The following is a 26,757-nucleotide window of genomic DNA, read 5'->3' as shown; positions in this document are numbered from 1 at the left end:
CAGTTTTTGACTGGAACGCTTGGTTGCCCCTTCCGCACAACATCTCGCTTCCTGCGGCATCTGCGCCCTTGTTCTAAACAGTGGAGAAGGGCCCCCTTGTGAACCCTTTCCTTTGCGTCCATGGAGTTACTCTGCTCATGAGGCCTCCTCCAGTCGCCCCTAAATCGTCGGACACTTTTTTCGGTAAATTTTAAAAGCTAATGCGCTCCGACCCATCAAGGAGTTTTTTCGAGGCTTGTTTAGGGAGATGAGCACTCGTGTGCCTTTGCCGGCCGGGTGCTGGACAGGTCTTTTAGATGTTCCAGTACCCGAGGCACCTGTTCCACAGGTAGGGGTGCTTTCGGGGCGTTCACCTTGTCTCCTTTGGAGCGCACTGGCTTTTTCTTACAAAAGGACATTTTAGCCAAGGTCCGTAAAGTCTGGGAGAAACTACACTCTGGACTGTTTGTAAATAGAAAGATTGACGCTCGTTATAGGCTCCATGCTTCGGAAGAAGTGGCCTTGGCGTCGTGTCCGCCCCCTTCCTCCATGGTGGTGGCTGCTGCTACATTACAATCTAGACCCGCTTCATCTTCTTCTAAAGCAGCAATGAAGGTTCTGGCCAAAGAGGTCAAGCTTCTTGACTCTTTGGGGAGGAAGATTTTCGCTAATTCAGCCGTGCAGTTACGTCAAGCTAACGCGAAATTGGTATTAGCGGGGGCAAATATGAAAATGTGGAGAAAGGTCTGTCAGTTTGAGTAATTCATTTCCGCTAATAAACTAGAGGATTTTAAAGCGTGATTGTCAGATGCCAGGGTACTGGCGCAGGATATGCTGGAGGCCGTGGCGCATCATGTTGACACCTCGGCCCAGGGCCTTATGGTTGGCGTGGAGGCTTGGCTGCACACTACCAAGAGGTGCAGGATAAAGTTCTGGACCTGCCTTTTAATGGCAAGGAGCTTTTTCACTCAACGACAGATGTGGTGCTGACTAAGGCTAAGGACAGCACCGAGACTGCCAAGTCCTTGTCTGTCTTAATGAAACCGCCTTTCAGGGCACAGACGACATCTTCGCAGTTTCGGTCTTCCTCCTGTTTTAGGGGATTTCTGGATCGGAAGCCCTGTAGCGTCGCTACTCCACCAGGAAATTCCCGCCAACGGCAACAACGGGGCAGGTGTTTCTCCCGTTGTTCAGCCGCCTCTTCAGGTTCAGGTGGCGGCACCACCACCGATAATCCAACTAAATTAAGGTTCTCTGCGCTTGCACAAGACCCCGGTGAGAGGGTGCATTGCATCTCACTGTGAGGCGTGGCAGGCCATCACAGAGGACCGGTGGGTCTTGTCAGTCGCTCGGGCGTGCTTCATCTTGCCCCTTCCCCAACCCCACCCATCAATCCTCCCTTCCAGCAGTCGGGGTCGCCCTCCCTCAGAGCTCAGATACAGAAGTTGCTGGATCTCAGAGCGGTGGAACCCGTTCCCCTAGGGGAGCGAGGAGAGGGCTTCTACTCTCTGCTGTTTATGGTGCCCAAACCCAACCAGGCTGGCCTGCACACCATCCTAGACCTTTCCCAGTTCAATCTCTACCCCAAGAGAAATTCAAGATGATTACGCCCTGTCAGATAAAGTCCTCTTTACAGAAGGGCGATTGGCTCAGCGTGGTGGCCCTTCAGGATGCTTATATGCATATTCTGATTTTGAGTCCGCATCGGAAATACCTGCGTGTTGCATGGGGTGGGGGAGGAGCATTTCCAGTTCCGACTGCTCCGGTTTGGCCTCAGCTCGGCACCACGTGTCTTTACGAAGAGGTCTTTTATCGCAGCTCAGCTTCGGCTTCAGGGTATCCATGTGTATTCATATATGGACGATTGGCTGCTGCACAGTCTTCGTCCTCAATCAGCCTTGAGCAATCTTCAGTCTCTCCTCCAGCTCCTGTTCCACCTTGGGCTGTCTGTGAACTGGCGGAAATCCCCCATGACGGTCTCTCAGTACCTGATTTTCCTGGGTTTTCGGTGGAACACGATCTACTGCAGGGTGTATCTGACCGGGGACAGGATGGCGCATCTGTTGGCCACGTGTCGGGTGTTTGTGCAGTCAGCGAGCATGTCGGCCTGGTGGTTCCAGAGGCTTCTGGGCCTCATGGCCTCGTGTGTGCTGGCTCTTCCTCTTAAGATGAGGCAAACACAGATGGCTCTTCGGTGTTCTTGGCGCCAAGAGCGGACAGACTACAAAATGATTCCTGTTCCATTTTTCATGTGTGGACCTTGTGTGGTGGTAGTCTCTCAGCAATCTGTCGGTGGGCGCGGCCTTTCAGGAGCCCGGCCTGCTAGTGACGATCACGACACTCTTCACTGCTGGGATGGGGTGCGAAGTTGGACCTTCTTCAGGTTTTAGATCTCTGGTCACCTCAGGACAAGCTCCTCTATATAAATCACTTTGAGCTCCTGGCCATCTTCCTGGTGCTCAAAGCGTTCCAGCCTGTCATTTTCAACAAAGTAGTTTGGATACGCACAGGAATGTGGTGTCCATGTTTTATATCAACAAGCAAGGGGGTACCAAGTCCCCTCCTCTTGTGGATCTTGCCATTCAGATATGGGAATGGGTGGTTCAGCATGGCATCTGGCTGGCGGCAGTGCGCATACCGGGTCAGCTGAATGTTACTGTGGATGCCCTCAGCTGACGTACAATGGTCAGCTACGAGTGGGAACTGAACTCTGAGGTCCTCTTGCAAATCTTCCGGTGTTGGGGCACTCCAGAAGTGGACCTCTTCGCAACAGCCTCAAACAGTAAACTTCCCCTGTATGCCTCCAAAAACGGGCTGGGAGCCTCCTCTCTGGGGGATGCCCTCGAAATTCCTTGGCTCAATGAGACCCTATGTTTTCTCGCCTCTGCCTCCGATTCATCGGACGCTGTGCAAGCTGAGGAGCACGGTGAATTGTTCTCTTCTGCTCATAGCACTGTGGTGGCCGGCCAGGTTTTGGGTTTCAGCGCTTTATCTGTCTGTGTGTGCACCGATCAGGCTTCCGCTGGTTCCCGACCTGCTTCGCCAGAGATTGGCAGCTGTGGCACCCCTCCCAACAATCGTTCAGCTTGGCGGCATGGTACCTGAGTTCAGATCTTTAGAACACCTCAACTTGTCAGCTGATAACATGAGTATTATTCAGGTGGCCAGGAAGCCCTCGACGAAATCTCAATACAGGAGCAAATGGCTTTGGTTCTGCCACTGGTGCTTAGCCGGACAGCTGGACCCCAGGGGGGCTACGAGCGACACAGTGCTGTCCTTCGTCGCTTATCTAGCAGAGTCGGGCATCCAGGTCTTGACATGCAGGACTTATCTTTTGGCTGTTGCTGCATACCTATCCATGGATCAGTGCTCTTTTTCACTGTCAAACCCAGTGGTTAAAAGGCACTTTGCGGGTCTCCTGCGTCTATAACCTCCTGTTCGCAAACCACATCTGACATGGGATCTAAACGTGGTCCTTACGGCCTTGTGCCATAAGCCTTTTGAGCCGATGGCTACTGTAGACCTTAAGCACCTTTCGTGGAAAGTGTCCTTGTTCGCTGTGACTTCGGCAAGACGTGTGAGTGAGCTCCAGGCCTTGTCGGTGGAGCATCCCTTTTTGGTTTTTCATAAGGATAAGGTTGTCCTGAGGACGAATCCTTCTTTCCTTCCAAAAGTAGTCTGACTTTCATCTGAATCAGTCAGTCTTCTTGCCTGTCTTTCCAACCTAGCCTCAGAGGCTGAGCGGGTCTTGCTTTGCCTGGACGTTAGAAGAGCTCTTAAGTTCCATCTGGATAGAACATCTGAATTTAGGAGTTCTTCTCAACTCTTGGTGACCTTCGGTAATCCGCAGGGTAAATATGCCTCCAAACCGACTATTTCCAGATGGATCGCTGCCTGTATTATGGAGACTTATACTGTTCAAGGTCTTCAACCTCCTAAAGGGGTTTGTGCACATCTGGTACAGGGCAAAGCAGCTGCTGTTGCCTTTTATAAGTACGTCCCCTGGGACACCATCGCGAAGCGGCTATCTGGTCTTCCCCGTAGGCTTTTAGTGAACACTACTGTTTGGATCTGAGCTCTAGGTCTGATGCTTAGTTTGGCCAGGCTGTGCTTAAAAACCTTTTTCAGTAAGGAGTTTTACACCCACCCGTAATTCCTGTGAGGAGTGCTTGGGAATCTCCCATAAGTATGCAGGAAAGGGGACGGGATGTAGGCGTATAAGGTTACTCACCGTAGTGACCACCTTGCTCCTAGTCAATAGTCCCCTTTCCTCCATACGCCCGCCGTCCTCTCTAATAAGGTTCCTCTGTTTTTTCTTAAAGGCGATAGAAAAGGAGTGATGGGCGATGTGCTGGGCGGAACTAAGGAGGGCGGGAATATCGCTGCGTGCGGTAACCCCGCGTAAAGAGGAAGGACACATTTTTTAAAAATGTGATGCTTTTTACAAAGTGCTCCAGTCCCGTCCCACAGGACGGAGGAATGTCCCATGCATATGGAGGAAAGGGGACTATGGACTAGGAGTAAGGTGTCAGGATTGTTTCTGGGTAAACTGGGCATTTTGTTCACCAGTGGCACGGTCCCGAAATTCTTTCAGTGCGACGGCCAAGGCACTTGAGGACAACAGCCACTGCCGGTCCCACAGTGAGAAGACCACAGGACCCGGCATAGACTGGCAGGATTGAACTGATAAGGGGTGGCTGGCGAGAAAAGACTATTTCAATGGATTTTTACAATTTGCCTTGTGGACAAGGCAAGCTATTGTAGTGAACAAGGAAAGACACTAAACACTGTCACCGTGTTGCAGGGAATATGGAGCTCCCATCTGCTTGTCTGAAGCAAGCAAGAGCCTGCTGAGGAGCAGCACAGGACACGAAACCACCTCCTAGTAGGTGTGGCAGCAAACTGCATAAACCCGCTCAGCCTGCTAAATGAAGACTTGATTAAGCCTGTGGAACACACTGCAGCCCTGCCAGGAATCAGACCAGAGAAGCCCAGTCCGGTACGTCAGACACTCGCAACGGAATGAAAAGCAGAACTGATGCCAGAGCCCCGCCGAATGACAGAGGGAAGGGAGCCAAGTCTCCAAACCACAGCGAAACCAAGGAGAAAGCTGCAGATGAGAACCTGTGTTGCTTTTTTCGAACGCCCGCTGGGAAGGGCGCTGCTCAGAAATGGAAGGTAGGCTGTCACTCCAGGGAACAGTGGTGTGCAGAGGTCCCAGGGCGGGGCAACCAACCAGGAGACGAGAGTAAAGCAAGACTTGGGTGGGCATACCCAGGAAAATATTTGGATGTACACGCCATGAAGCAACCAAAGACTGAACGCAGATTGAGGCAAAGTGTCTGAAAATACCATTGCGAAAGACTCCCTAGGAACTGCAATTCAACCTGAAAGAAGAGGGGACTCTATAAGAGAAACTTTGCGTCGGAACTAGAACTTCAACAGGGAAAGGAAGCCCTAGTCTTTTGAGAGGGACACAAAGGTGGTGTCAGAAACCACCACCATTTCTTTATTTGTGCACTGGCTTTGTTGTATCTTTATGTTAAGGTTTAGGTCATTTTTCTTTATTAAGTGGTAGGGACATAAGTTAGGCTGTGATGGGTTTCTGGACAGCAGACTAGAATCAGTTTGTTGGACATCCTGACAAACACTCCTTTAGACTTTTCTATCAATTGGGCCCAAGAAAGTAGGGAAAGCTTATAGGTTTTGAGTGCTTCAAAATATAGAAACCCTTTTTAACAAAGATTCCACCTCGTCAGTCTCCTGATTCTAACTTGTCACTCTACCCAAACTATTCATGTAGATTGACTGAGCAGTAAGGCTTATACGTTGGAGTGTGTGTGTGATTGGTACACACAAAGCAATCTAAATAACACAAATTAGACAGAATGCGTAAAGGTACAATTTAGGCCTTGGCAACTCTTATCAATTAAATCACATGTACTTAAATAGGTACACCTGCACTACTGGCATACACCTTTACTTTTGAGGTGCTCTAGCTACAGAGCATCAACTCTTTGCTGCACTGCAACCTATGGTGTTTAGAAGTGAAGGAATAACACAGTAACCAATTTAGAGTAATATGTAATTAAGGCGTAACCACAATACACAACCTTATTATTGTATGTTTCTACACTTTAAAGTCCTTGTCTTGCTCAGGGAGGTGGGGTCTGGTACCCTTGGAGTCACAAGTCCCAATATAGCTCTTTGCAGGGAGTTGGGGGGGTGGGGAGGGGTGTCATCTTAAAATAGGTCGAACAAGTGTTCTCTCGCAATCCAAACCAAGGGAGGATCCTGGGCTAGAAATCCACCGATCATGGTCCGTCAAGGACTGTATGCCTGTTCAACCCTATGGACTTATGCGGGAAGGACCGGATTGTTTACGCACCCTGTACAAAGTTTCATCCGGGGACCACTTCAGAGGCTTAAAAAAATTGGACGGCCCCATTAATCTGTCTTGGTTCTGTTTGAGCGAGTCCGAGGTTCGCTGTTGCAGAGTTCCCTTTTCAGCATCTGGATTTAGGTCCAGTTAGTTCCTGACACTAAGCAGCTAGATGACCCTGGCATGATGAAAGGCCCATTTTGTTTGCTTGTTAGGTGCTTATACAGCAAGTAAAATGGTTTCAAAGCAACCACATGGCGGGCGGGGGGGGGGGCGCGAGAGTAGGGGGAAAAAGGGAGCGATATGATAAGGCATTTACAACACGCCTGTACATAATTGTTGAAATATGACAAAGAAATTAACAGTGGAGGGAAAAGGAGAAAGGATGAACCTACTATGCCTTGCGTATTCAGAACGTGCAAATGCAGCAAGGAAAAGGGCAGAGGGAGTAAGTGCTAGGGAGTCAGGCTCATGGGTGAGCCACAGATTAAGTGCTAGGGTTGAGTGCTACATCGCCAAGGGCCATGTTAGGAGTAAGTGCGATCCTCCAGGCCGGAGGGTGTGCCAAGGCAAGTGCTGAGGGAAGACCGGAGCTGGGCCGATTGGGTGTGGGAAGTCAGTGGCCCCGAGAATGCATAAGGCCACCGGACACTGCAACTGTGGGATTAGCAGAGAAGGGGAGGAGAAGAGGAAGGTCTTGAGGAGCTTTCGGAATTCTTAAGTTATGCTCAAGGCTCAGAGGCAAGAGGAGGTTGTTCCAAAGGAGGGAGCCATCTGAGGAAAGCGATTGACCACCTACCCTCGGTTTAGCAAAACACTTTGCACACAGAGTTGGTGCCAGAGGAACAAAGTGGTCTAGAGGGAATGTTTTTAGTAAGATAGTGTGGTCCCCGGGCCCAGAAAGCCTTGTGGATGATGCAGAGTGATTTGAATTTAATCTGTGCAGCAACCGGGAGCCAATGAAGACTTTAGGGCAGGTGAGATGTGTTCCCTGGGTGTAAGGCCAAGGATAAGTCTTGCTGCCTGTTGACCAGAGAATATAATGACATGATGCAGGTGGAGATCAGCGATGGCTACAGCAAACAAATGGCAAAAAACACCTTGTGGCGTAAATTAAGAAGCTGGTCCTGCAGGGTCCCTCTTCCTGCTGGAGGGCTGTAACAGCTGGGGAAGGCTTCTTGTTTTAGAAGTCTGTTCTTCGAAGCCCCAAGGCCGTATTTTAGATGGCATCCGATGCTGCAAAGTAGTCCAAGAAAATGCTGGTCAAACCACTGGATGGTTCCAGGACACTTCTGAAGGCTTGCAAGGGCAGGATCCTCATGCAGGTGTCGGGGACTGGTTGTTCCCACTGGTCATGGGTGTCAACGCACCAATGAAGGCCTTATGGAGATCCACCAAGAAGCTGAGCTTCACCAATACTTGCAGATCATTCCAAATGGCTGTAATGAGTCCCTGCTTTTCATTGGGATGACCCTCTTTGAAGGGGTCTGTTAGGGATAAGTCTCAAATGTGCGAATTCCCTTCACCTTAGAGACCCCAAGTTACTTTTCTGGATTCTGAGGACTTGATTTTTTTACCTGGAAAGTGTGGCCCTTTTTCCAACTCGTGTTTTGAAATGTGTTTTACTCTTGAGTTTTCTTTGGTTATGGGGTTTGACAACTCCATAGGCATCATCTTTTAATGTGTCACACCGCACCCTCAGTGCAGTGGCACAGGGAAACCTTGTCATGCTTTCCCAGGGTTTAAATACCTTCTCTGGAATAAACTACTGTTTCCCAGAGTAAGTAAAGTGAAATTGACTTTACTAGTCTTTTTAAATTCCTAGACCCAGCACAACCTATCTTGCAATAGAGTGCCGGAGGGCTTACTTAGTATCCCCTGTTTAGATACTCATGTTGCAGTCAAATGCTACCCTTTCCTATCGTAATGGCTAGTGGCAGTGGTTTTACAACGAACTACCATGACTTTTCCCGACCGCGAACACTGGTAGCGTTCAATCGCGGGAGCCATGTTTTTCAAGATGGCGTCTGAGCCCCCTTTGTTTAAATAGGTCCGGTCTTCTTTTTTCATTTTCTTTGTGAAAAGGTCCTTCTAGAGTTTGCTCTGCGCACCAAACCCGGTTTGGTTCCTTTGTTCATTCGCCTTTGGCAGGCTTCAGGACTGAAGACCGCCTCTGGCGCCAACTTCCTGCGGTGGGCAGGAAGTGAGGGAGGTGCCTGAAACTCCCTGTGCTTAGTCTCCTGGGAGACCCAAATGCACTCTGGCATGATTGGCTGGCTGACTTTCCAGCAAGGGCGGAGGAAACTGGATAAAAGTAGTCTCTTGGCTTGGAAGGCATCAACCACTGGAACGAAAGAACCGAAGACCAGCTTGAAGAGGGCGGCTGCTGCAACTCCTGGACCGTTGGTTTGACCGGTGAGGCCCTGCTGCAGGTCCAAATCGCTAAGTTCATCTCGACCGAGAAGCCCTGCAAGGACGTCTCCCTTTGAGTTGGTGGGACCAATCAACTCGACACTAAGCCACCTGCATACTATTCTCGGAGCTGGTTGCATTTTCCTCCAGTGCTGCAGGAAACAGAGTAACCAGGGAGAGGGACACCAGTTTGTGTGCTTGACTACAGCTACCAGAATGTAAGATTTGCCAGCTTTTTCACCAGTGCAGGGCAGGAGTCCCCCGACGCCCTCCCTCTTGTCCCCACGACTGAGGCTCAGGAACAGCGAGATCTGCAGGAACTGCCAGGAAGAGAAGTCTTCAGCTGCATCTTTTTCTTCATTTGAAAGGTACTGTAAAATGAGACTGAGTACTTGCCTCTCGCGGTGAAAGTGCTTGAAACCTTTGCAACTAGCAGGCCTAATCAGTTTGTGACCCAACATATAATTCTTCTTGTTACAGACTAATTCTGAGAACTTCTACAGATACTTTACTGTTTACTTACCAGCGCTTTTTTTACCTATCCAAGACTTTAGCCCATTGACCTTGGCCTAGCCTATTGAATTGGTGAACTCAAAGTATCTGCAATGTCTAAGAAATTATAATCCTTTTATGTTCTGAACCTATTCCTTTTTGCTCCTCCTTCAAAGTATTCTGAATGCCTCAGAAACTTAATGAGTATAGTACTGAAGTGTATGTGTGTGATATTTAACTGCCTCCGTCCAGTGAATGTTTTATAACTGACTGTTGAATAAATAAATAAGCGTATAACCAAGAAACCTTGAGTGCAAGTTTATTTGAACACGTGATTGTAGACCTCTGTGTAACATCCTTACAGCTCACATTCCCTCTTGAGATGAGCCTGGCTGCTCGGGTCCGCTACCAAAAACTGTCTAGTGAAGACTTATACCAAAGGTTGGTTTTGCTCACACATGTAGTCCTAGTTGTGTGTAGTGGTCCTAAAGGGTACTGTATACAAACTTTGCCTAACAGGGTCCTGGCTGCTTTGCCCAGGAAATCTGAGGCCTTGCTTAGGAAATGGGTCACTATGTATGGCAAATCTGGCTCTTCGAGGGCAGGAACAAAGCGAAACTACAAGATGGCCAAGCCAGGCAAACCTTTTGTGGCGCAACCATTTTATAATACATGGTACTCTAAAAGGCATTATGCAGTAAAATGTAAAAGTGCATGTGAGATTACAAAAGATGGAAAAAAAAATCCACTGCCACCAGCCAGTCTTGGACACATCCAAATGACCTACAAATTACCAAAAACCGAAGTTAAAAAGACAATCTCCCTACCACGCCCCACTGTACGATGGTACATGTATTTTAAAAGAAACCAGGAATTTCACAATGGACAGATTTTCCCCTGCACAGATTATTTTAGGGACTGATAATTTTCCCCAAAGTATATTAGTTTAGCAAGAATGAGTGAGGATAAAATGCTTCACTTGCCTCCAAGTTGGGACCGGTTAAAAAACGTAAAAGGTTTGGGGTTTCCTTGGATACCTATGGAGGGAAAGCAATGAAAAGAAAATCTTTACTAACAAACTGTTCCAGGAAGGCCCCTTTTCATGCCGGAGAGTAGCTACAGCAAGAGGGATGTCCTCCAGCCCCAAGTTGATGACCCGCAGAGTTCCAAGCTCCAACTCAGGGTGTTTGATGCACTCAATAGCCTTTGAGCGAAGCTGGCCAGACAACAGGATGGACATGTGACACTTCAGACTGCTTCTTGTGATAGGCTTCTTGTGGTGGCGGCAGGACTGGTTGGTCCCAGAAGCCTTGGTCAAAACATGGTCTTTCTGGATAATTTATTTCCCCAGACTTTGCTGTGGCAATGCTGATCTTCCTCTGACGTAAGCATGGTGTGCCTCTTTTAGTTCCAAACGAGGGTCTGCGGAATGGCTGCAGGAATCCACCTTTTAACTCGAATTCCCAAGCCCACCATTAAGGATCTGCACCATTCAAGCTGACTAGGGCTGTCAAATCATGGACTGCCTCTGCCCAGGAACAGACATCCCCTGGCCGGAATCGGGCTTTGGACAAGACTGTCCAAACCTCCTGTTCAACCAGGCTGCGCACACTGCCACTTTCACTAGGAACTTCAAGCTGCCGATGTGATGCATGCCTTGTATGGCATTTCCTGACCTAAGACCCGAAAGCCAAGGAAGAAGATGGCCAAAAAACAGGGTGTAAGCCCCATGGCATGGCCATTTTGAGTATATGGTATTTTGAGTATATGGTACTCAAAAGGGCTTTAAGCAGCAACAAATGAAACTAGCAAGCTAGTGCACAGACAGAACGATTGAACTCATTCCACTGCAACCAACCTGCCCTGGACACATTTAAAAGGTAGCAAAAACATGACTACAGAAAAAGGTAAAGGGATGTATAGTACCCCTGCAGCATCTCAGTAAGATGATTTGTGCTGCAGTTAAGCAATATGGGAATCTAACACAGGGTACATAACCCCCCTTGCACTGGTAACCCTATGGGCTGACTAGTGCCTCCATAATAGGGATGTGAGCAATGGAAGTAAGCAACAACTTGACTGCAAAAACCAGTACAGGGTTCAAGCCAGAGCAAGTGGCTGAGGCTTCCATTGATGTGCATGAAAGGGAAGTTGCAAAAAGATAAATCTTTCCTATCAATACCCTGTAGTGTCCCAAAAAGAGTAGTCTGCCAAATAGGATGATGGTGGATTTTGTACCTGTGTAAAATGCTTCCATGTGGTGGAATTTATTTTACATGAAGGGGGTCCTTTTTACCCCTCCATCAAAATGGAGGATCTTTGTTTGCCTCCAAGTCCTGAGGGGCACATATGACTAGCACTTGTCCCGGTTTGTGTGGGAAGTGGTGTCTCTTTGGCCACTGGATATGTGTATCCCAGGAATGGGGGCTGTAGTCGGCCTGAAACAATTTTATTGACGTATGCAGATGGCTTCTGTGGTAGTGTGGATCCATTCCTTTGTGTGAGAGCCCTTCTTGTGTGTGTGCATGGGTGTACTTTGAGAGATGACTGGCCATTGGCTGACCTCACCTCTATTTAAATGATTCTTGAAGTGTGATTGGGTGCTGTGATCACTCAGAGTGGTTTAAAAGCTGACCCCTTTGCCCAGTCAACTTGCCAACTTATTGTATGGAAAGCTGAACCTGTGTTCTGGGAGACCTGCTGCTCGAAGAAGGGCTGATAATCTGCACCAGCATCTTTTGACGTGCCAAGAAATCCAACAGCAAAGCTCTGCGCCTCTACGTTAACCAGAAGGAGCCCACAGCAGCACTCACTTCTCCTGATTTGGAGACGACCACTGGATCAGCTCCTGCATGCAATCTGTGTCGCTGCTGCTGCTCCTGAATGTTTTTGCATTGCAGGACCTAGAAGCAGGAGTTTCCCTTTGCTTCCTGGGCTCCAAAGGGACTTTGCTGAACCAACCGGAGAATCTTCATTTGGGAGCATCGGGCAAGCGCTTTAGTTCCATCTCGCCAACTGGGAGCGATCTAATTGGAGACCACTCGACACTGATGGCCATGCTTCAAAGTTCCTGTTTGTCGAAAGCTTTGTTACAGCCATCCAAGGAAATCTGGAAAAAAAATACTGAACAGTTGACAGAAATCTTGCACAGTATAATTGACCCAATAATCCAAGACAAAATTAAGACTATTAGACTTGGAAAAACAAAGGACACTACCCTCCAAAGATGAACAAGGGGATTAGCGAGCTCACATTTCCCTCTCCTATAAAGATCATGGAGAGGGAATTGTCTTTATGGATGAAGGGATTGGAAGAGAAGTTGCCCTTGGTAACAAATGCCATAGGTAGGCTTTTGGTCCCACAAAAAGGCTGTTGAGAAGTGGAAACTAGTCTAGTCAGGCTAGTAGAAGAGGGAGATAACCCGTTCTCCTTACCATCTGACAATCCTCTAAAAATAGGTTTTGGATATGAACAATCGTAAAATGAAGAAAAAGTTTGAGATTTTCTAAACTGGTGGGTGGAGGGCTCAAACACAGTTAAGTCACCGCATAGTAAAATATTATTGAAGACGAAAGTGACGAAATGGACCAAAAAGTTGTAGATTCGTCACTTCTACAGCTCAGCAGCCCGCAGAAGAAAGCCTCAGTTCTGAGAAATGTAATAGTCCCGAAAATTGTTGATGAGGTTTTTCCTGTGAAAACTGAAAAATGCCCTTATATGGGCGGTGAAGGAAGAGCAAATAAACCCTAAGCGGCTGATAGTAGTGTGGACGAAGAGATGGTGGACCTCACAAACTTAACAATTTACTCCCTGACTGAGGAAAATTGGTCCCCAAGAGAACGGGTGAGGGTCTTGCCTCCAAGAAGGATGGGGCCGCAAGAGGTCTCTACTGAGTCGCAAGAAAGTAGCGATGACCAGGGGGCAGTCCAGGAATTGAGAACAAGTTAGGCCAGAAAAAAGATGAATCTTCGATAGACTCTACAATAATGAAGAGAGGAAGTGCAATTGCTGATTCGAATGGAGAGGTTAGTGGATAGAAACTGTTGCCTGCACATTAAAGTCAGGAAAAGGCCAAGCTTGTACAAGCCCATGGTTTAGAACTCTTGAGCAAAAAAGAGCTACCTTGTGTAGAGGTTATTGCATGGGGAGAATACATATAGACAGGACAAAGTCTGGAAAAGTCCAAATAACAGGGGCTAAGCCTGACTAATTTAAAGGAAAATAAATGTATAGGCTACTTCTGTAAAGTGTTATTCATAAATAATGACCTTATCCTTAATCAGGCCAATGTGCTTTGCCTGTTGCATTGTTTACCTGCTCACGGGAATGGAATCTAAACATTTTCACCTATTCGAATTCCCGAGAAGAATCTCTACTGGAAAATGCAGTGATATAAGTATCTTTGCTTAGGAAGAAAAATGTACTGCTTGGGGAGGGAAGATTACTCCCCTTGGGCGTTGCCCTTTCTGGATACGATTGCAGTTTTGTAGATCAAGGGAGCTGTGTCAAGGACGTTACCGAAAGAAACTATGAAAAACATCCGTTCAATTTAAGCCACAATTGGAGCAACTGGCCAAAAGGTCAAGGTTGTGACCAGAGATCCCCAGGGCCTGATAATAGAAAGCAGCAAAAAAAGTTAGATTCCGCATTACGGCTGACCACCCTAAAGCATTGAAAAATAAAAAAATAGTCGAAGAAAAGAGGTCAGGGGAGAAATTAGTTGGGGCTGGTTGGCAGTGGTTTAGCCGAAGGCAGAGCTTCGGCATAGCGCCCAAATTTGACACACAAAAATTAACAAACATAACACAATGAGGTAGTTTTAGCATCTTGGAATACAAGGGGCTTTGCTCACCTCTTTGGACTTGGAGAACTGAAATGTGAAGAGTACGACATGTTTGCAGCAGGCACCCCCATTACTTGAGGGCCATACTATTTTCTTAAACCCAGCTACAAAGGCTTCCATTGGTCGGCCGGCGCCGGGCCTCTTGCTTGCCTTAAAATATACATGAGATTTTAAAGTAATCTCGGTAAAACTATCCAAGATAAAACTGAGGGTATGTTTTTGTTATTAAACTTGTACTGGAACGTAGCCTCCATAGCGGCAGGTGGATTTGTAAGAGCAATACAAACCATAATATAAGTCGGGGGCGCCTGGGCCAACCTAGAGATCTTGCTTTGTGGGGACATTCATTGTTTTGATGGGAAGTCAAATTTGATAAGGGAATACATTGTCGGCTCCCCCACAAGTAATAAGAGGTCTACATAGAGGAACGAATTAACAAATAGTGACATCCACATTAATGGAAATATTGAAGGACATCCAAGCTTCTCCAACTTGGAACAGAGGATTTGAAGAAAAAATACTAGAATTAATCTTTGTATCGGAAAACCTTTTTGCAGCTCTGATTAGCTTGAAGGTTTTGATGACAAAATCAAGTGACCACAGAATTTTAAGATTAACATTTAAAGGGTGGTCTGTGAATACAGCACTTCAATTGCAACAAGATTTGATGGTAGTCTCTGGAAGAAAGAGTTCGGAGTGGGCCCCCAGATACACTTATAGTGTTGCAAGTGAAGGGCCAACGAGGCAATTTGTGCTTAAAATAGTTTCAAGAAGTCAGGAGTTGTGACAGTCGCCAAACTTTGTAAAACGGCACATATTCGATCTGGAGGTTGCAAAAAGGAAGAAAGAACTTAAGACTCTCGACAAACTCTAAAAGTAGACTCAAAAGTATTGCAAGACAGTCGGGCGACTAAAACAATTCAGAAACTGGCTAAAAACCCACAAGTGGAGTATGCATCAACATGACCTTGAAGTCATGTTGTAACTGGTGGTGTCCAAAAATACGTCTGAAATGTGGAGGGTGTTCAACAACAGAAGTGCTCCTCAGGTTTCCTTAATTTCAAATGCAGCAACAGCTGAGGTTTGGGTGGGGCATTTTAGTGCTTTGTTCCTGAATACAAATCCGGAGTACCATGAGGATAGAAGCTCGCTAAGACCTTGGTCCTTTCCGACTGAGAAAAAGGACATTGAGAATCTAATTAAAAAGGCTAGTAACTCTCGGGCCGCGGGACCGGAGAGCATTACAAATTTTATGTTGAAGGAACCAGAGAAATTGACTAAATGGACTAAAGTAATGTGCGACCTATTTACTACCATCAAGAGGAATAGAAAAAATCCGGCGTCATGGACAAATTCATTGTTCAAATTTTTAAGAATGGCGATAGGTCTGAACCCAGCAATTACAGGCCTATCACCCTACTTGATTTAATCTGTAAGATATTTGGATCTCTGATTTTGAAGTCTTTAACAGAATGGAGCAAGAAATCAACACAGTATGACCGATGGCAAGCAGGATTTGTCAAGGGTATTGGGACTGCGTTAATCTTGCTTTTGATCAACCTTTTCAAGTCGAGAGTGAAGATGAAGCCCATGGTCAAAATCTACCTTGCTTCAATTGACTTAGCCCAGGCATTTGATACCTTCGAGAGGCCCAGGCTCTGGGCAAAGCTGAAAGACTGGGGATGCCCTGAAGATATCAGAGAGGCTCTCAGGTTATTGCACACAAATACCACCTTACGTGTGAGACTGGATAATGGTGGTGTTAGGCAAGATTCTATGCAGTACCCTTTGCGTGCACTACAACAACCCTGACCACCTGGCAATAGGATCCCAACTTTTGGTATAAGTCTGTACTGCACAGGGTGGTAGCGTCCTGAGCAGCCATGCTCATCTCAAGAGGGGTCAATGTGAGCTGTAGGGGAGTTACAGAGATTCAAAGTGACCAGTATTGAAATAAACTTTTACACACCAGGTTTCTTGATTAAACAATTATTAATTTGTCAGTTTGAATAAGCCTTCTTCAGAAGGGGCAATATCATAGTAACGCACAAATACACTCCAGAAATACACACTTAGTTTCTCTAAATTAGCAAGTACCCATTTGGGATGGTACACACACTTCCTACACCCTCAGGTGACTTAAATAGCTAGGACACTGTGGACATTAATATAGTACTGAGACATTTAGAGGAATACTTGGGAGTATGTCAAAGAAAAAGATTATTAGAACAAAACAAGAGATCACAAATATTCTCATGCAGGCAAGTACTTTTAGTAACCCCCAATGCAAATTAAGTTAACCCCTTCCTGTGTCACAACCATAACCCCGGCCTAGGAGCTCGGGGCCTCTGGCCCTCGCCACAGTATTCCTGCAAGGCCCTAAGGGCCCAATCATGCCCCTCTCGGCTGTCCTGGAGCCAGTCCTGGCGCCTTTAGCGCCAGGCTCATAGGGCAGGTGGAGTTTCCATTGGGGAATTGACCAACATTGCTGACCCACGTCGATCCTTATGGGAACTGCAGCATGCAGTCTAGCATCCAGTGCATAGTCCGCCCTGGAGGCACCTGGGACACCTGCACGCCCAAGCTGAGGCACGCGCTTCGCGTTGTTCTGCACTTGCTGCGTGTCGTTCACCAAGACCTGCTCGCAGCATCCTTGGCCTGCATCTTCAGGGAGAACACTGTTATTCCTCCTTACCCGTTCCGCATCCAGCTCCTCGTTTGCTCCAGAATCTTCCCAAGAACTCGTCTTCCGCAAGCAACATCTTAGAGAGAAGAGACAAGAGGATAATTATCAAGCGTTCGTTTTCAGATTCCATCGCCTCCAGACTCCGCTTACTTACCGAAGCTCTCCTGGAAATTCAACCGCCGCCTCGGACATCTTCAATTCTACGCTCTGCTCCCATCTGGCCGCATTTCTTCTAGGAACTTCTCGGGGACCTGCAAGGAAGAATAGCACAGGTTAGCCTTCGCGCATTCTTACGTTCTCGAGCACTGCCCTCTTCATCACCCCTTCTGCATCGAGAGAAGGTCAACAGGGCAACAATAATTGCGGACACTTTTTCTTTTAAAAACGAAAGACTTGCCTGCCTGGACTCCCAGGCCCATGTCAGTGAAGTAACTCGGCAGAAAGGTGCCCAGCCACAACGCGCCCCTGCACAGAACGGCAGGACGGAGAGCGCACCTTATCAAAATACAAGGTTAGGGAGGCTCCAAGGGTGTCGCAAGGGGAACACTTGGGAGGCGGGTCCCAAGAGAAGGTGATTGTGGCTAAAACCGAACTCCTGTCTTCCAGAATAGACTCACGGCAGCGTGGGTCCCTGGGGGAGCTGAAGCCACCCCAGAAGCACTCCAGACCAGTCGGGTGGCGTCCCTGTGGATACAAGGTGAGCGTTTCTTCCTGGAAGGAAGACCAAACACAATGTCGGGGGGCGGGGGGGGAGAGAAGAGTTGTTCAGGGAGCCAGGCCAAAGTCAATTGGGCAAAAGTCTAGGGGAGCTGAAGAAATTCTTGTATGTAGGTAAAAGTCTTGCACAATGTTTTAGAAGTCTTTGTAGAAAAGAAGAAATCGAAGCAGGGCCACAAGCTGATTAGGCTTGTGAGGTAAAGAAGCTGATAGCAACTCTACAGAAGCAACCAAGTCCAGTCTGAACTGAGAACAAGTGAGGTTACACAACAAGAGCTAAGTTCTTTGACTTTCCAGTACATTTGGTTAGAAGAAAAACTGTTCCAGCTGGCTTCTGTTCCTGTGCAGCTATGCAGATCCTGTGGTCCTGTGCCTCAGTCGTGGGGACAAGAGGGACGACGTCTGGAGGACTCCTGCAGTAAAAAGGAAACTGTGGTCGGCAACAGAAAAGGACCAACTCCTATTCAGTGGCACTTCGCGGTTTCAGCTCCTCGCGTCTCAGCAAATGGAAATACTGCAGACTCTTGGCTGTCGAGATGGCCTTTCCTTGCATCTGGGGTCCAGCACTCTGAGTTGGCACAGGCTTGGTCAGTCCTGTTCTCTGGCAGTCCAGAGGATCTTCTTGGAGCTCTTGGCCAACTTAAAAGCAACGCACACAAACTGTTCCTCTCCCTGGCTCTTCGGTTTCCAGCAGCAACAACTTCAGTGGAAATTCAACCTGTTTCAAGAGGATATCCAGGTGGCTTACTTTGGAGTTGATTGGTCCCACCAACTCGAGGGGAGAAGTGGTCCTTGCAAGGCTCCTCTAGTCGAGGCGAATTCGGAGCTTCAGCACAGCAGCAGGGCTTCACCGGGCAAACCAATTGTCCAGGAGTTGCAGCAGGCGTCCTCTTCAAATTCTTCTTCGGACTTCTTCGTCCAGTGGTCGACTCTGCCTTCCAAGCCAAAAAGCCTTGCCTTTTATGCAGGTTTATCCCATTCATTCCAGCCTAGCTGTCAGTCACCCAGCAGGGTGGCTGTCCTTGCCAGACAGCCAGCCGGACAATAACCTATGAGTGCATTCCTGTCTACTAGGAGACTAAGCACAGTGAGTTCCGGGCACCTCGCTCGCTTCCTGCCCCTGCCAGACACCCTGGAGCCAGAGGTGGCTTCACTCGTGAATCCTGCCAAAGACAAAACAAACAAAGGACCAAACCTGGTTTGGCACGCAGAGTAAATCTCAAGAAGGACCTTTCCACAAAGAAACGGCAAAAAGACGACCGGGCCATTTTGACAAAAATGGCACTCTTGGATGCTTTACTGCAGCTGCGAATGCAGCCCGCAATAGAAGCACACCATGGTAGTTAAAAGTAAACCACTGCCACCAGCCATTCATCGAGGAAAGGGTAACATAAATGTTACATGAGAAGCTAGACAAAGGGGATACTAAGTAACCCCTTCAGCACACTATTGTAAGATGGTGTGTGCTGGGTCTAGAAAGTTACAAATGTAAGTAAAGACAATTTCACTTCACTTCACTGCTCTTGGAAACGGGAGTGTATCCAAGAGAAGGTATTTCAACCTTTGGGAAATCTGATAACCGAGCCAGTGAGTCGCCTACTCTATGCCGATGATTGGATTCTTTTAGATCAAACTCAGGTGGGCCTACAAAGGCAGTTAAATGCTTTGGCTGGTTATGCAGAACTGCACGTTCCAAAGAAATTAATGTGCCAAAATCAAGTATTTTGACACTGGGAGGCAAAAGGGGCAAGAAAACCCACATCAACAGAGTATGGTATTTAAAAGGAGAAACAAATAATGGAAGTAACCATGCTAACCTACCATGTGTTTAAATGACAGCGCTGCAGACACACAGAAGTGTCGCTTAGAAGCAAGAGACAAGGAACCTGGCATACCAGGCATGTTTAATAAGGGTGGAGCATTGCAAGTTTTCACTGATCTCCCGAGCTCCTCACCCCCTACCCCCCCCACTCTGATTTCTACTGTATGAAAGTTTCACCACTTTTGACGTATGGGGTGAAGGCTTCTTTCTCATTGTCTTCAGTGGTTTGGCCCAAACTGGAGGGCATATTTTGGAGAACAGTATTATCTTTACCGAAATGTCTGCTGATCTAAGTGATAAGGGCGGAGTTGGACCTGTACTATCTTTACTCTGACAGTGTGTCTGATAGGGACCAATGATGGAGGATTCAAAGTACTAAATAAAGCACTGCAAAAAAACATGGACCCCTTACTGGCAGAATGGAAGACAGCAAGTGTAGCAATTTTACAGGCTCTTAACATGCCGGAAGCTATCTTGCAGTCCAATCAGTCTCTAGTGAAACGTAAATTGCTGGACTTCGAATTGGCTAGAAACTTTGGCGAGTTGTAGAAAATAGACTATATGGGAAAAATGTTCTGTAGCCGGAGGAGAGGGCGACAGTCCCAATGTTGTACCTATCAAGATTCCCAAGTAGCCTACTACGTAGCCAGTTTGAGATTCTGCTTTAACCTTTTGCCAACGAGAGAAGTACTGGAAGTGAGAAAGGACAAAAGCCTTTGGAACTATGCCTGTAGGCTTTGTAAGGGAAAGTGGGAGACATTGTTTCATATAACCCTGCTATACCCGGTGCGGCAAGATATTAGATCCAAGTGGCTGGGCAGATTTTTGCTCCAATTGTTGACACTCATTTGAGTGGTGTAGCAATCTATTACAAGGAAACTCTGGGACTGTTTGCTTTTGTAAAAGCTTTTGAACCTTGGCTTTAAATGATGAAAATTAAACTGTACTTCACCATTGTAAGAAGTTATTAGAGGCCGAAGATGCATTATTTAATATGAAGGGGTTCTTTTATCCCCTATAATTTTTTTTTTTCCTCTCGGTGATGTTAATGTAGAAGTTTAGGATTTGAGCAGATGTTTTGTTTTCTCTTAATGTTTATATGTAACGACAAGATTGTTTCTTGATGGAGATGCTCCCGATCATCGCGCAATGGGGGAGGGGACAGGTATTAATAGGAGGAGATTTTAACGGGGTGATGGACGCCGAGATGGACAAACCTCTCCCACCCTCCTCCAATGATCACACGTTCAGACAGGCCCTAGATAGATTCCTCAGAATTACACTTGATTGAAACATGGCGCTTCTTTAATCCACAAGAAAATGCGCTTAATCCATTACTCTGCGGTAGATAAAGGCCACTCCCGGATTGACATGATGCTGATCTCGGACTCACTGATCCCACAAGTTACGGGATTAGAGATTGGAGTGAGGTGCCTGTTGGATCATGCCCCAGTCCTCTTAAAGTTGGAACCCCTGAGTCCACAATACCAGCCCCGCAAGCCATGGCGTCTAAATGAAGTAATCCTGAAAGATTTAGCCCTCAGAGCAGACATTGAACGAACCCTGAATTACTTACAAGAAAATGTCACCCCTGGGATACATTGACACTTTATGAGACGCAAGCAAAGCCGCGGTAAGAGGGGAATTTATAGCGCACACAACAAACTACATCAAAAGAAAGAAAAGGGTGAGACGAGATATGGAGACCCAAGTGACAGATGCAGAAGCAGAGTAAGTCCTCACAGAGAGGATGGAAGGCATTGAAAAAAGTTAGAGCAGCCTTAGACACCCACCTGGCGGATGAAGCAGCGCTTCTCCTATTGCGAACCAAACAATTCTACTACACTAAAGGGGATAAAGCAAACCGACTCCTCGCAGCTAAACTGAAGCAGCGAAGAAACCGGAATCGCATAACCCAACTCCGAAACACGGAAGGGAACCTAATATGGGGAGAAAAAGCAGTAGAGGAAGTAATCCACTCATACTGTACCAAAAACCTGAAAAGGGAGGACCTGGGGAGAGAAGAACAGACTGCATTCCTCAACCAAATGACCGTGCCACAAATCAGCGATTCAGCCATTCAAATGTTAGAAGCCCCCATAACACAGGAAGAGGTGGGAGAAGTAATGAAGGCACTAAAGGCAACCAAGGCGCCTGGCCCAGATGGGTTTAGTAACGCATATTATTAAATGTTCAGAACCACCCTGATAGGCCCCCTAACGAAACCGTTTAACTCCATCCGGGACACCGGTAGGATCTCTGGAGACATGAGCCAGGCGACCACAGTATTACTATTAAAACCAGATGGAGACCCCAGTGAATGCGCGAGTTACTGCCCCATTTCGTTATTAAACGGAGATGCAAAAATGTACTTGACGGTCCTGGCCCGTAGACTAGCGGAGGTACTGCCCGGGGTAATCCACCCCAACCAAGCAGGTTTCATACATGGGTTAAACGCACACACACGATAATATCCGCAGAGCCATAGCTGCAATCGAATGGGGGTCGTAGAACAGGACAGCGATTCTCAGTCTTGGCATTAGACGCCTCCCGAGCATTCGACAGCCTACATTGGGGTACCTATAGCTGACTCTGAAAGTTCGGGTATAGCCCGATTTTCATACGCATGGTAATGGCCAATTTTGCACATCCATCCACACGACTAATGGTTAATGGACGGTTGACAGATAGTATACTTATTCAGAAGGGCACAAGAAAAGGGTGCCCGCTGTCACCTCTAATATTCGCCATGGCCATGGAGCCACTAGCACAAAAGATCCGCGACGACCCAGAGATCCAAGGAATAGAAGCGGGCGCTGCAGAGCCTCAAAAAATAGCTCTTTATGCGGATGATATCCTCATGTTTCTCAAAGATACAACACACTCGATACCAAAAACATTAGATCTATTAACGGAGTTTGCAAAGGTTTCCGGATTCCATATTAATTATAGTAAATCCTGCGCATTCAATATTACTGAGAGCAGAGCAAGTGACAGAATGGGAGGACAGACACCCGCTGAAGTGGGAACAAAGAGCAGTGAAATGAATACAACTAACCTCCAAATATGAGAAACTATATGGGGCTAACATCCCGGAATTGCTGGAAGAGCTAGCAGGGGACCTAAAGCGCTGGGAGGTGCAGGAACTGTCATGACTGGCAATAATAATGGCTGTAAAGATGACCCTGCTCCCCAGGTTCCTCTATGTGGTAAGAGCCCTATCAATACGCATCCCAGCCCCAGAAATCCAAAAACTACAAAGGGAGATAATGGCATTTATTTGGAAAAAGAAAAAACCAAGAGTTCCAAAAAAGGTCCTTTTCAGACCCAAATTGTTGGAAGGGTTGGGAGTTCCCGAAATCCGCAGAAATTTATGGGCAGCACAGATGGCCCCAGTATTACAGTGGTCACCCAGAAATAGCCAAACGGGTTGGACGGCCCTTGAAAGGGAAGCAACTAGAACCCCCCTGGATAGCCTCCCCTTCCTCGCCGAACGGCACAGAAACAAAGAGGGTGTGTTACTAGAATCCACCAAAGCCACCTTATGGTACTGGGACAAGGCGTTACGAAGTAGAAAAGTGAGGTTTGGAGGGGGACCCGTGACACCAGTGGCCCATAACCCAGACTTCACCCCAGGAATGCGGTCTGACTTCTGGGTACAATGGGGTGGGAATGAGGAAACACTGACAATGGGAGACCTTTACGAAAGAAGGTACACCCCTAACCTTTACAAGATGCAAAGATAAGTTTAATATACCGGAGACTGAGAGGTTCCATTATGTCCAAATAAGGCATTGGATCTCTAACAGGAAGGTCCGAGAAGAGGCAACCCGAGATCCGGTGGGACTAGAACTCACGATAAAAGATGGCCAGCCCAAGAAAGGGGTGTTGAAACTGTATAACTTAATGGGAGCAGTAGACCCTGAAGAATCACTCCTCTATATGCAACGGCGGGATGCGGATATGGGGAAACCAATCTCTAGCTAAACTTGGAGCCAAATCTGGCAAAGAGCCGCTAAAAGCTCTAAATGTACCTCCATTAAAGAAGCAGCATACAAAATATGTTTAAGATGGAACATGACACCTGCACGCATGCATTACATTAACCCAGACTACCCCATGTCCTGCTGGAGAGGCTGTGGACAACCTGGTGATCTAATACACATGTGGTGGTCTTGCCCGCTTGCTGAAATATACTGGAAGGAAATCCTAAGTCACATCAAGGAGATAACAGGGACACAATTAGTAGTGGTCCTACTGGGGGAGGCAGTGGAGGGATGCTATGCTAAATCTGGGCCGAAAGCCCACCTCATTACCCATATGCTAAGCGCTGCTAGAATAACTCTGGTTCATACTTAGAAGAACAAACAAGGACCGATAGTGGCCATGTGGTGGGTAAGACTATGGGGGGTAATGGCAATGGAAAAAACTACCGCATTATCCCACGGCTCCTACACAAAATATTTGGACACCTGGATGCCACTACACAAATTTACAGATGAGAGAACAAATGTACTTTAAGCCGAGACCATTGTGAAGCGTTTCTGTTTAAAGCACACACTCTGAACTGGAAGAATGTGCGACGCAAGAGTCTCAAACTGTTGAAATATGCTACACCGTATCCAATGTTGGGAATGTTAGGGGGGTGGGGGGAGGGAATATCACAAATGTTGTATTTATACCTTTCAAAAAACAAAATAAAGTTGATAAAAAAATGTTTGTAGCTGAAAGGTTTGATTTTGCAAACCAAATGCTAATTAAAAAAAGTAAACAAATTAAAATAAGTATACCAACTGTCCTAACGCCACTAATGTGATGTGTGCAATGGTAACAGTAAGAGAATTTCAGACAGTCTCTGGGTACTGATAGTTTATGGATGGATCAGTTTCCCCATACGAATGAGCAAAAGAGCAAGGGAAGTAGCTCACAAGGCTTACTTGCCTCCATAAAGTCTGCTCAAGGCGCTAAACAAAGCACACTGTGTCCCATGGTCTATGGGGGGGGGGGGACACGGGGAAAGAGAATGTTTTTCCTATCACATACTAGAGGGAATTGTTTTGGGATCTCTAGGATAGTTCAGTCTTTCCTTAGGATTGGTTCGACTGATAATCTGTTAATGGTTGATCTTTGCTTGATCACTTTGGGGTTGGGAGCCTCTTCGTGACGTTGGTGTGGACCATTGAAATGTTTGGTTGTTGAAAAAGTATGCTCTGTTCGACTGAGACAAGGTTATTTGGAGAGAAGCATTGGCTATTTAGGGTATTGGAAGGCTCTCTAATTTGATGTTTGCTTGGTGTATGGGTGGGGGGAGGCATTGGTTAAAGCCTGTCTGTTTGAATGTGTGTGCAAGGCCTGCAGCTGAAGGATGACAGAATTTACATGTTTGTCATGAGACTAATTTCCCCGATTAGGTGTCTCTGAACCGAAGCCGCTTGTATCGCTCGCCTTCAATGCCAGAGCAGCTGGATCGACCTGTCCGAAAGAGATCAGTTCAACCATTGGATGACGAGACACCAGTGAAGGTGAAACGGAGCCGCAGCACCACCAGCCCCACAGAGGGAGTGCCTGGCCCTGGCAGGAGGAGGGTGAGTGTCCTTTATGCAATATATATCAGTCGTAGTTGGCGATGGTTACAGAATACTGGATGGTGTCTGGGGCAGTGGGTATGACAGAATTGTAGCAAAGTGCTTTTTGATAAAAATGTAATTATTAATTGAAAGATCCCATTGTCAGTGTGAGGGCAGACCTCCATTAGGCATCTATGGTTTGGGGGAGGATTGTCGGTGGGATGTGCACTTTTCACATTGTTGTGCGTGCAAAATCTTAGTTTGACCAGGAATGAATGTTGCCAGGTTGAACGTCTGCAAAATTGGTACTGCATAGTCCAGAGATGCTTTCTGTGGCTCTCCAGATGTTTTGGACTGTAATTTCGATCACCATTGAATATGCAGGCTGGGTTGAGTTGTAGTCCTAAACATCCACACCCAAAGGTTGCAGACGCATGAATAAACCACCTCAGCACAAAACTTTTCTGTTTGTTAATAGGTAAACCTTTATCTCAAGAAAAATAACCAAATTTGTGGTTCTAGTTCCACATACATACATGTGAGGAGAAATTGTTTCAATTCATACAAATGATGGATCCATACCTTGGACTTTATAGAACCAAAGCCAATTCCAGTAGATTGTGTAATATCTTGAAAGTACAAGGAGAACAGGTGAACAGCCTGGAAAATGAAGAAAAAGGTTATGGGCAAAACACTCCCAATCAAATGATGAATAGTCAAAGTAATTTGGCAAGTGCCTGGGTACTGCATTCTTTTTTTAGGTAGAATGTACATCTTTTGTGCAATCCTCCCTCCCACATCCCCCTTAGTGAGTTCCCCACGTTCCCTGGCACATTTTTCCGTACTGCGTTTTTTTAATTTTTTTTTATTTCACCTGAGTGGTTGGGAGCCTTTTTCCTCACATTCGTTTTGTGTAACTCTGGGGACTCCGGGGAACCCTTTTGGTTAACTTTGTAGTCTGCTCTCCTCCATTTTCAATGGCATTTGTATTTTACTGTTGCAGCACGCAGCACCTTCAGTGCAGTGTTGCTGGGAACTACTTGAGCTTCCCTCTTTGATTTAATTTTACTTTCCTTTAACTTAATGTTACTAGGGAAGGGGGATACATTTTAACCTACCTATGCTTTTCTTTTGTACAATAAGTCCACCTTGTGTGGAGGGGTGTGTGCATGGTATTCCTTTTCTCACTTCTCCTGTAACTTTCTAGTTGCAGTGTCAAATCTGAGTGGCTGGTGGCAGCTGCTGTAAAGGACTCATGGGTCACCATTGCCCTAAAATGGTGCTGGTCATCTTTTTTTCACCAACTCATGATGGTTTGCCTTTTCTTGAGCCTTGCTCTGCTACCTTGGGTAGGGGAAATCCATCTCACTTGTCTTAAACGGGCTCCCATTGGGGAAGCCCACCTGGTGGCGCCAGTGTGTCTGGTAGGACAGGAAGATGGGAGGAAACAAACTCCTCAGGTCTTTGTCCTCCAGTGTGTCTGCTTGGATCCAGTTCTGACTGGGTGCCTATCTGTACCCTTGGGACAGCCACCACCCAAAGTTGAAATGTAGCATGCATGCCAATTAACTTGGTTCCTACATAAGACAAAGGTTTTAATGCTGAAGTGAGTCGATCACTGGAAGAAACCTTCGATGCCCTGACTACATCAGTGAAGTAAGCCCCAGCTGCGCCCCTCAAAGTCCTTCCAGGGCCAGCGCGTGCCCCCCCTAAACATACATGGCTAGCTCACCACAGTGAACCACGCTCAGGAAGACAGAGACTAAAGAGAGCCACTGTTAAAACCCAATTCTCCAGCATGGGGTCTGGCATGGATTCACATGCTCATGAATATTCCCCGTCAGGCCGGGAATCCTC

The 26,757-nt window shown here is 46.9% G+C and overlaps 1 protein-coding gene across 5 annotated transcripts in view; it reads left to right on the top strand.

Annotated features, from left to right (window-relative positions):
* CDC25C (cell division cycle 25C) overlaps positions 1 to 26,757 on the top strand; it is a 553,873-nt gene that overhangs the window by 276,819 nt on the left and 250,297 nt on the right. For all 5 annotated transcript variants that reach the window (XM_069651569.1, XM_069651568.1, XM_069651571.1 and 2 more), the window contains one exon: positions 24,745 to 24,918. In XM_069651569.1, the coding sequence (XP_069507670.1) occupies positions 24,745 to 24,918 (174 nt within the window). The remainder of the gene's footprint in view (positions 1 to 24,744; positions 24,919 to 26,757) is intronic.

The sequence above is a fragment of the Ambystoma mexicanum genome, chromosome 3p (assembly GCF_040938575.1).
Source record: "Ambystoma mexicanum isolate Mex_15411 chromosome 3p, UKY_AmexF1_1, whole genome shotgun sequence".
NCBI classification, from domain to species: Eukaryota; Metazoa; Chordata; class Amphibia; order Caudata; family Ambystomatidae; genus Ambystoma; species Ambystoma mexicanum.
This window is presented reverse-complemented; position numbering and strand designations above follow the sequence as displayed.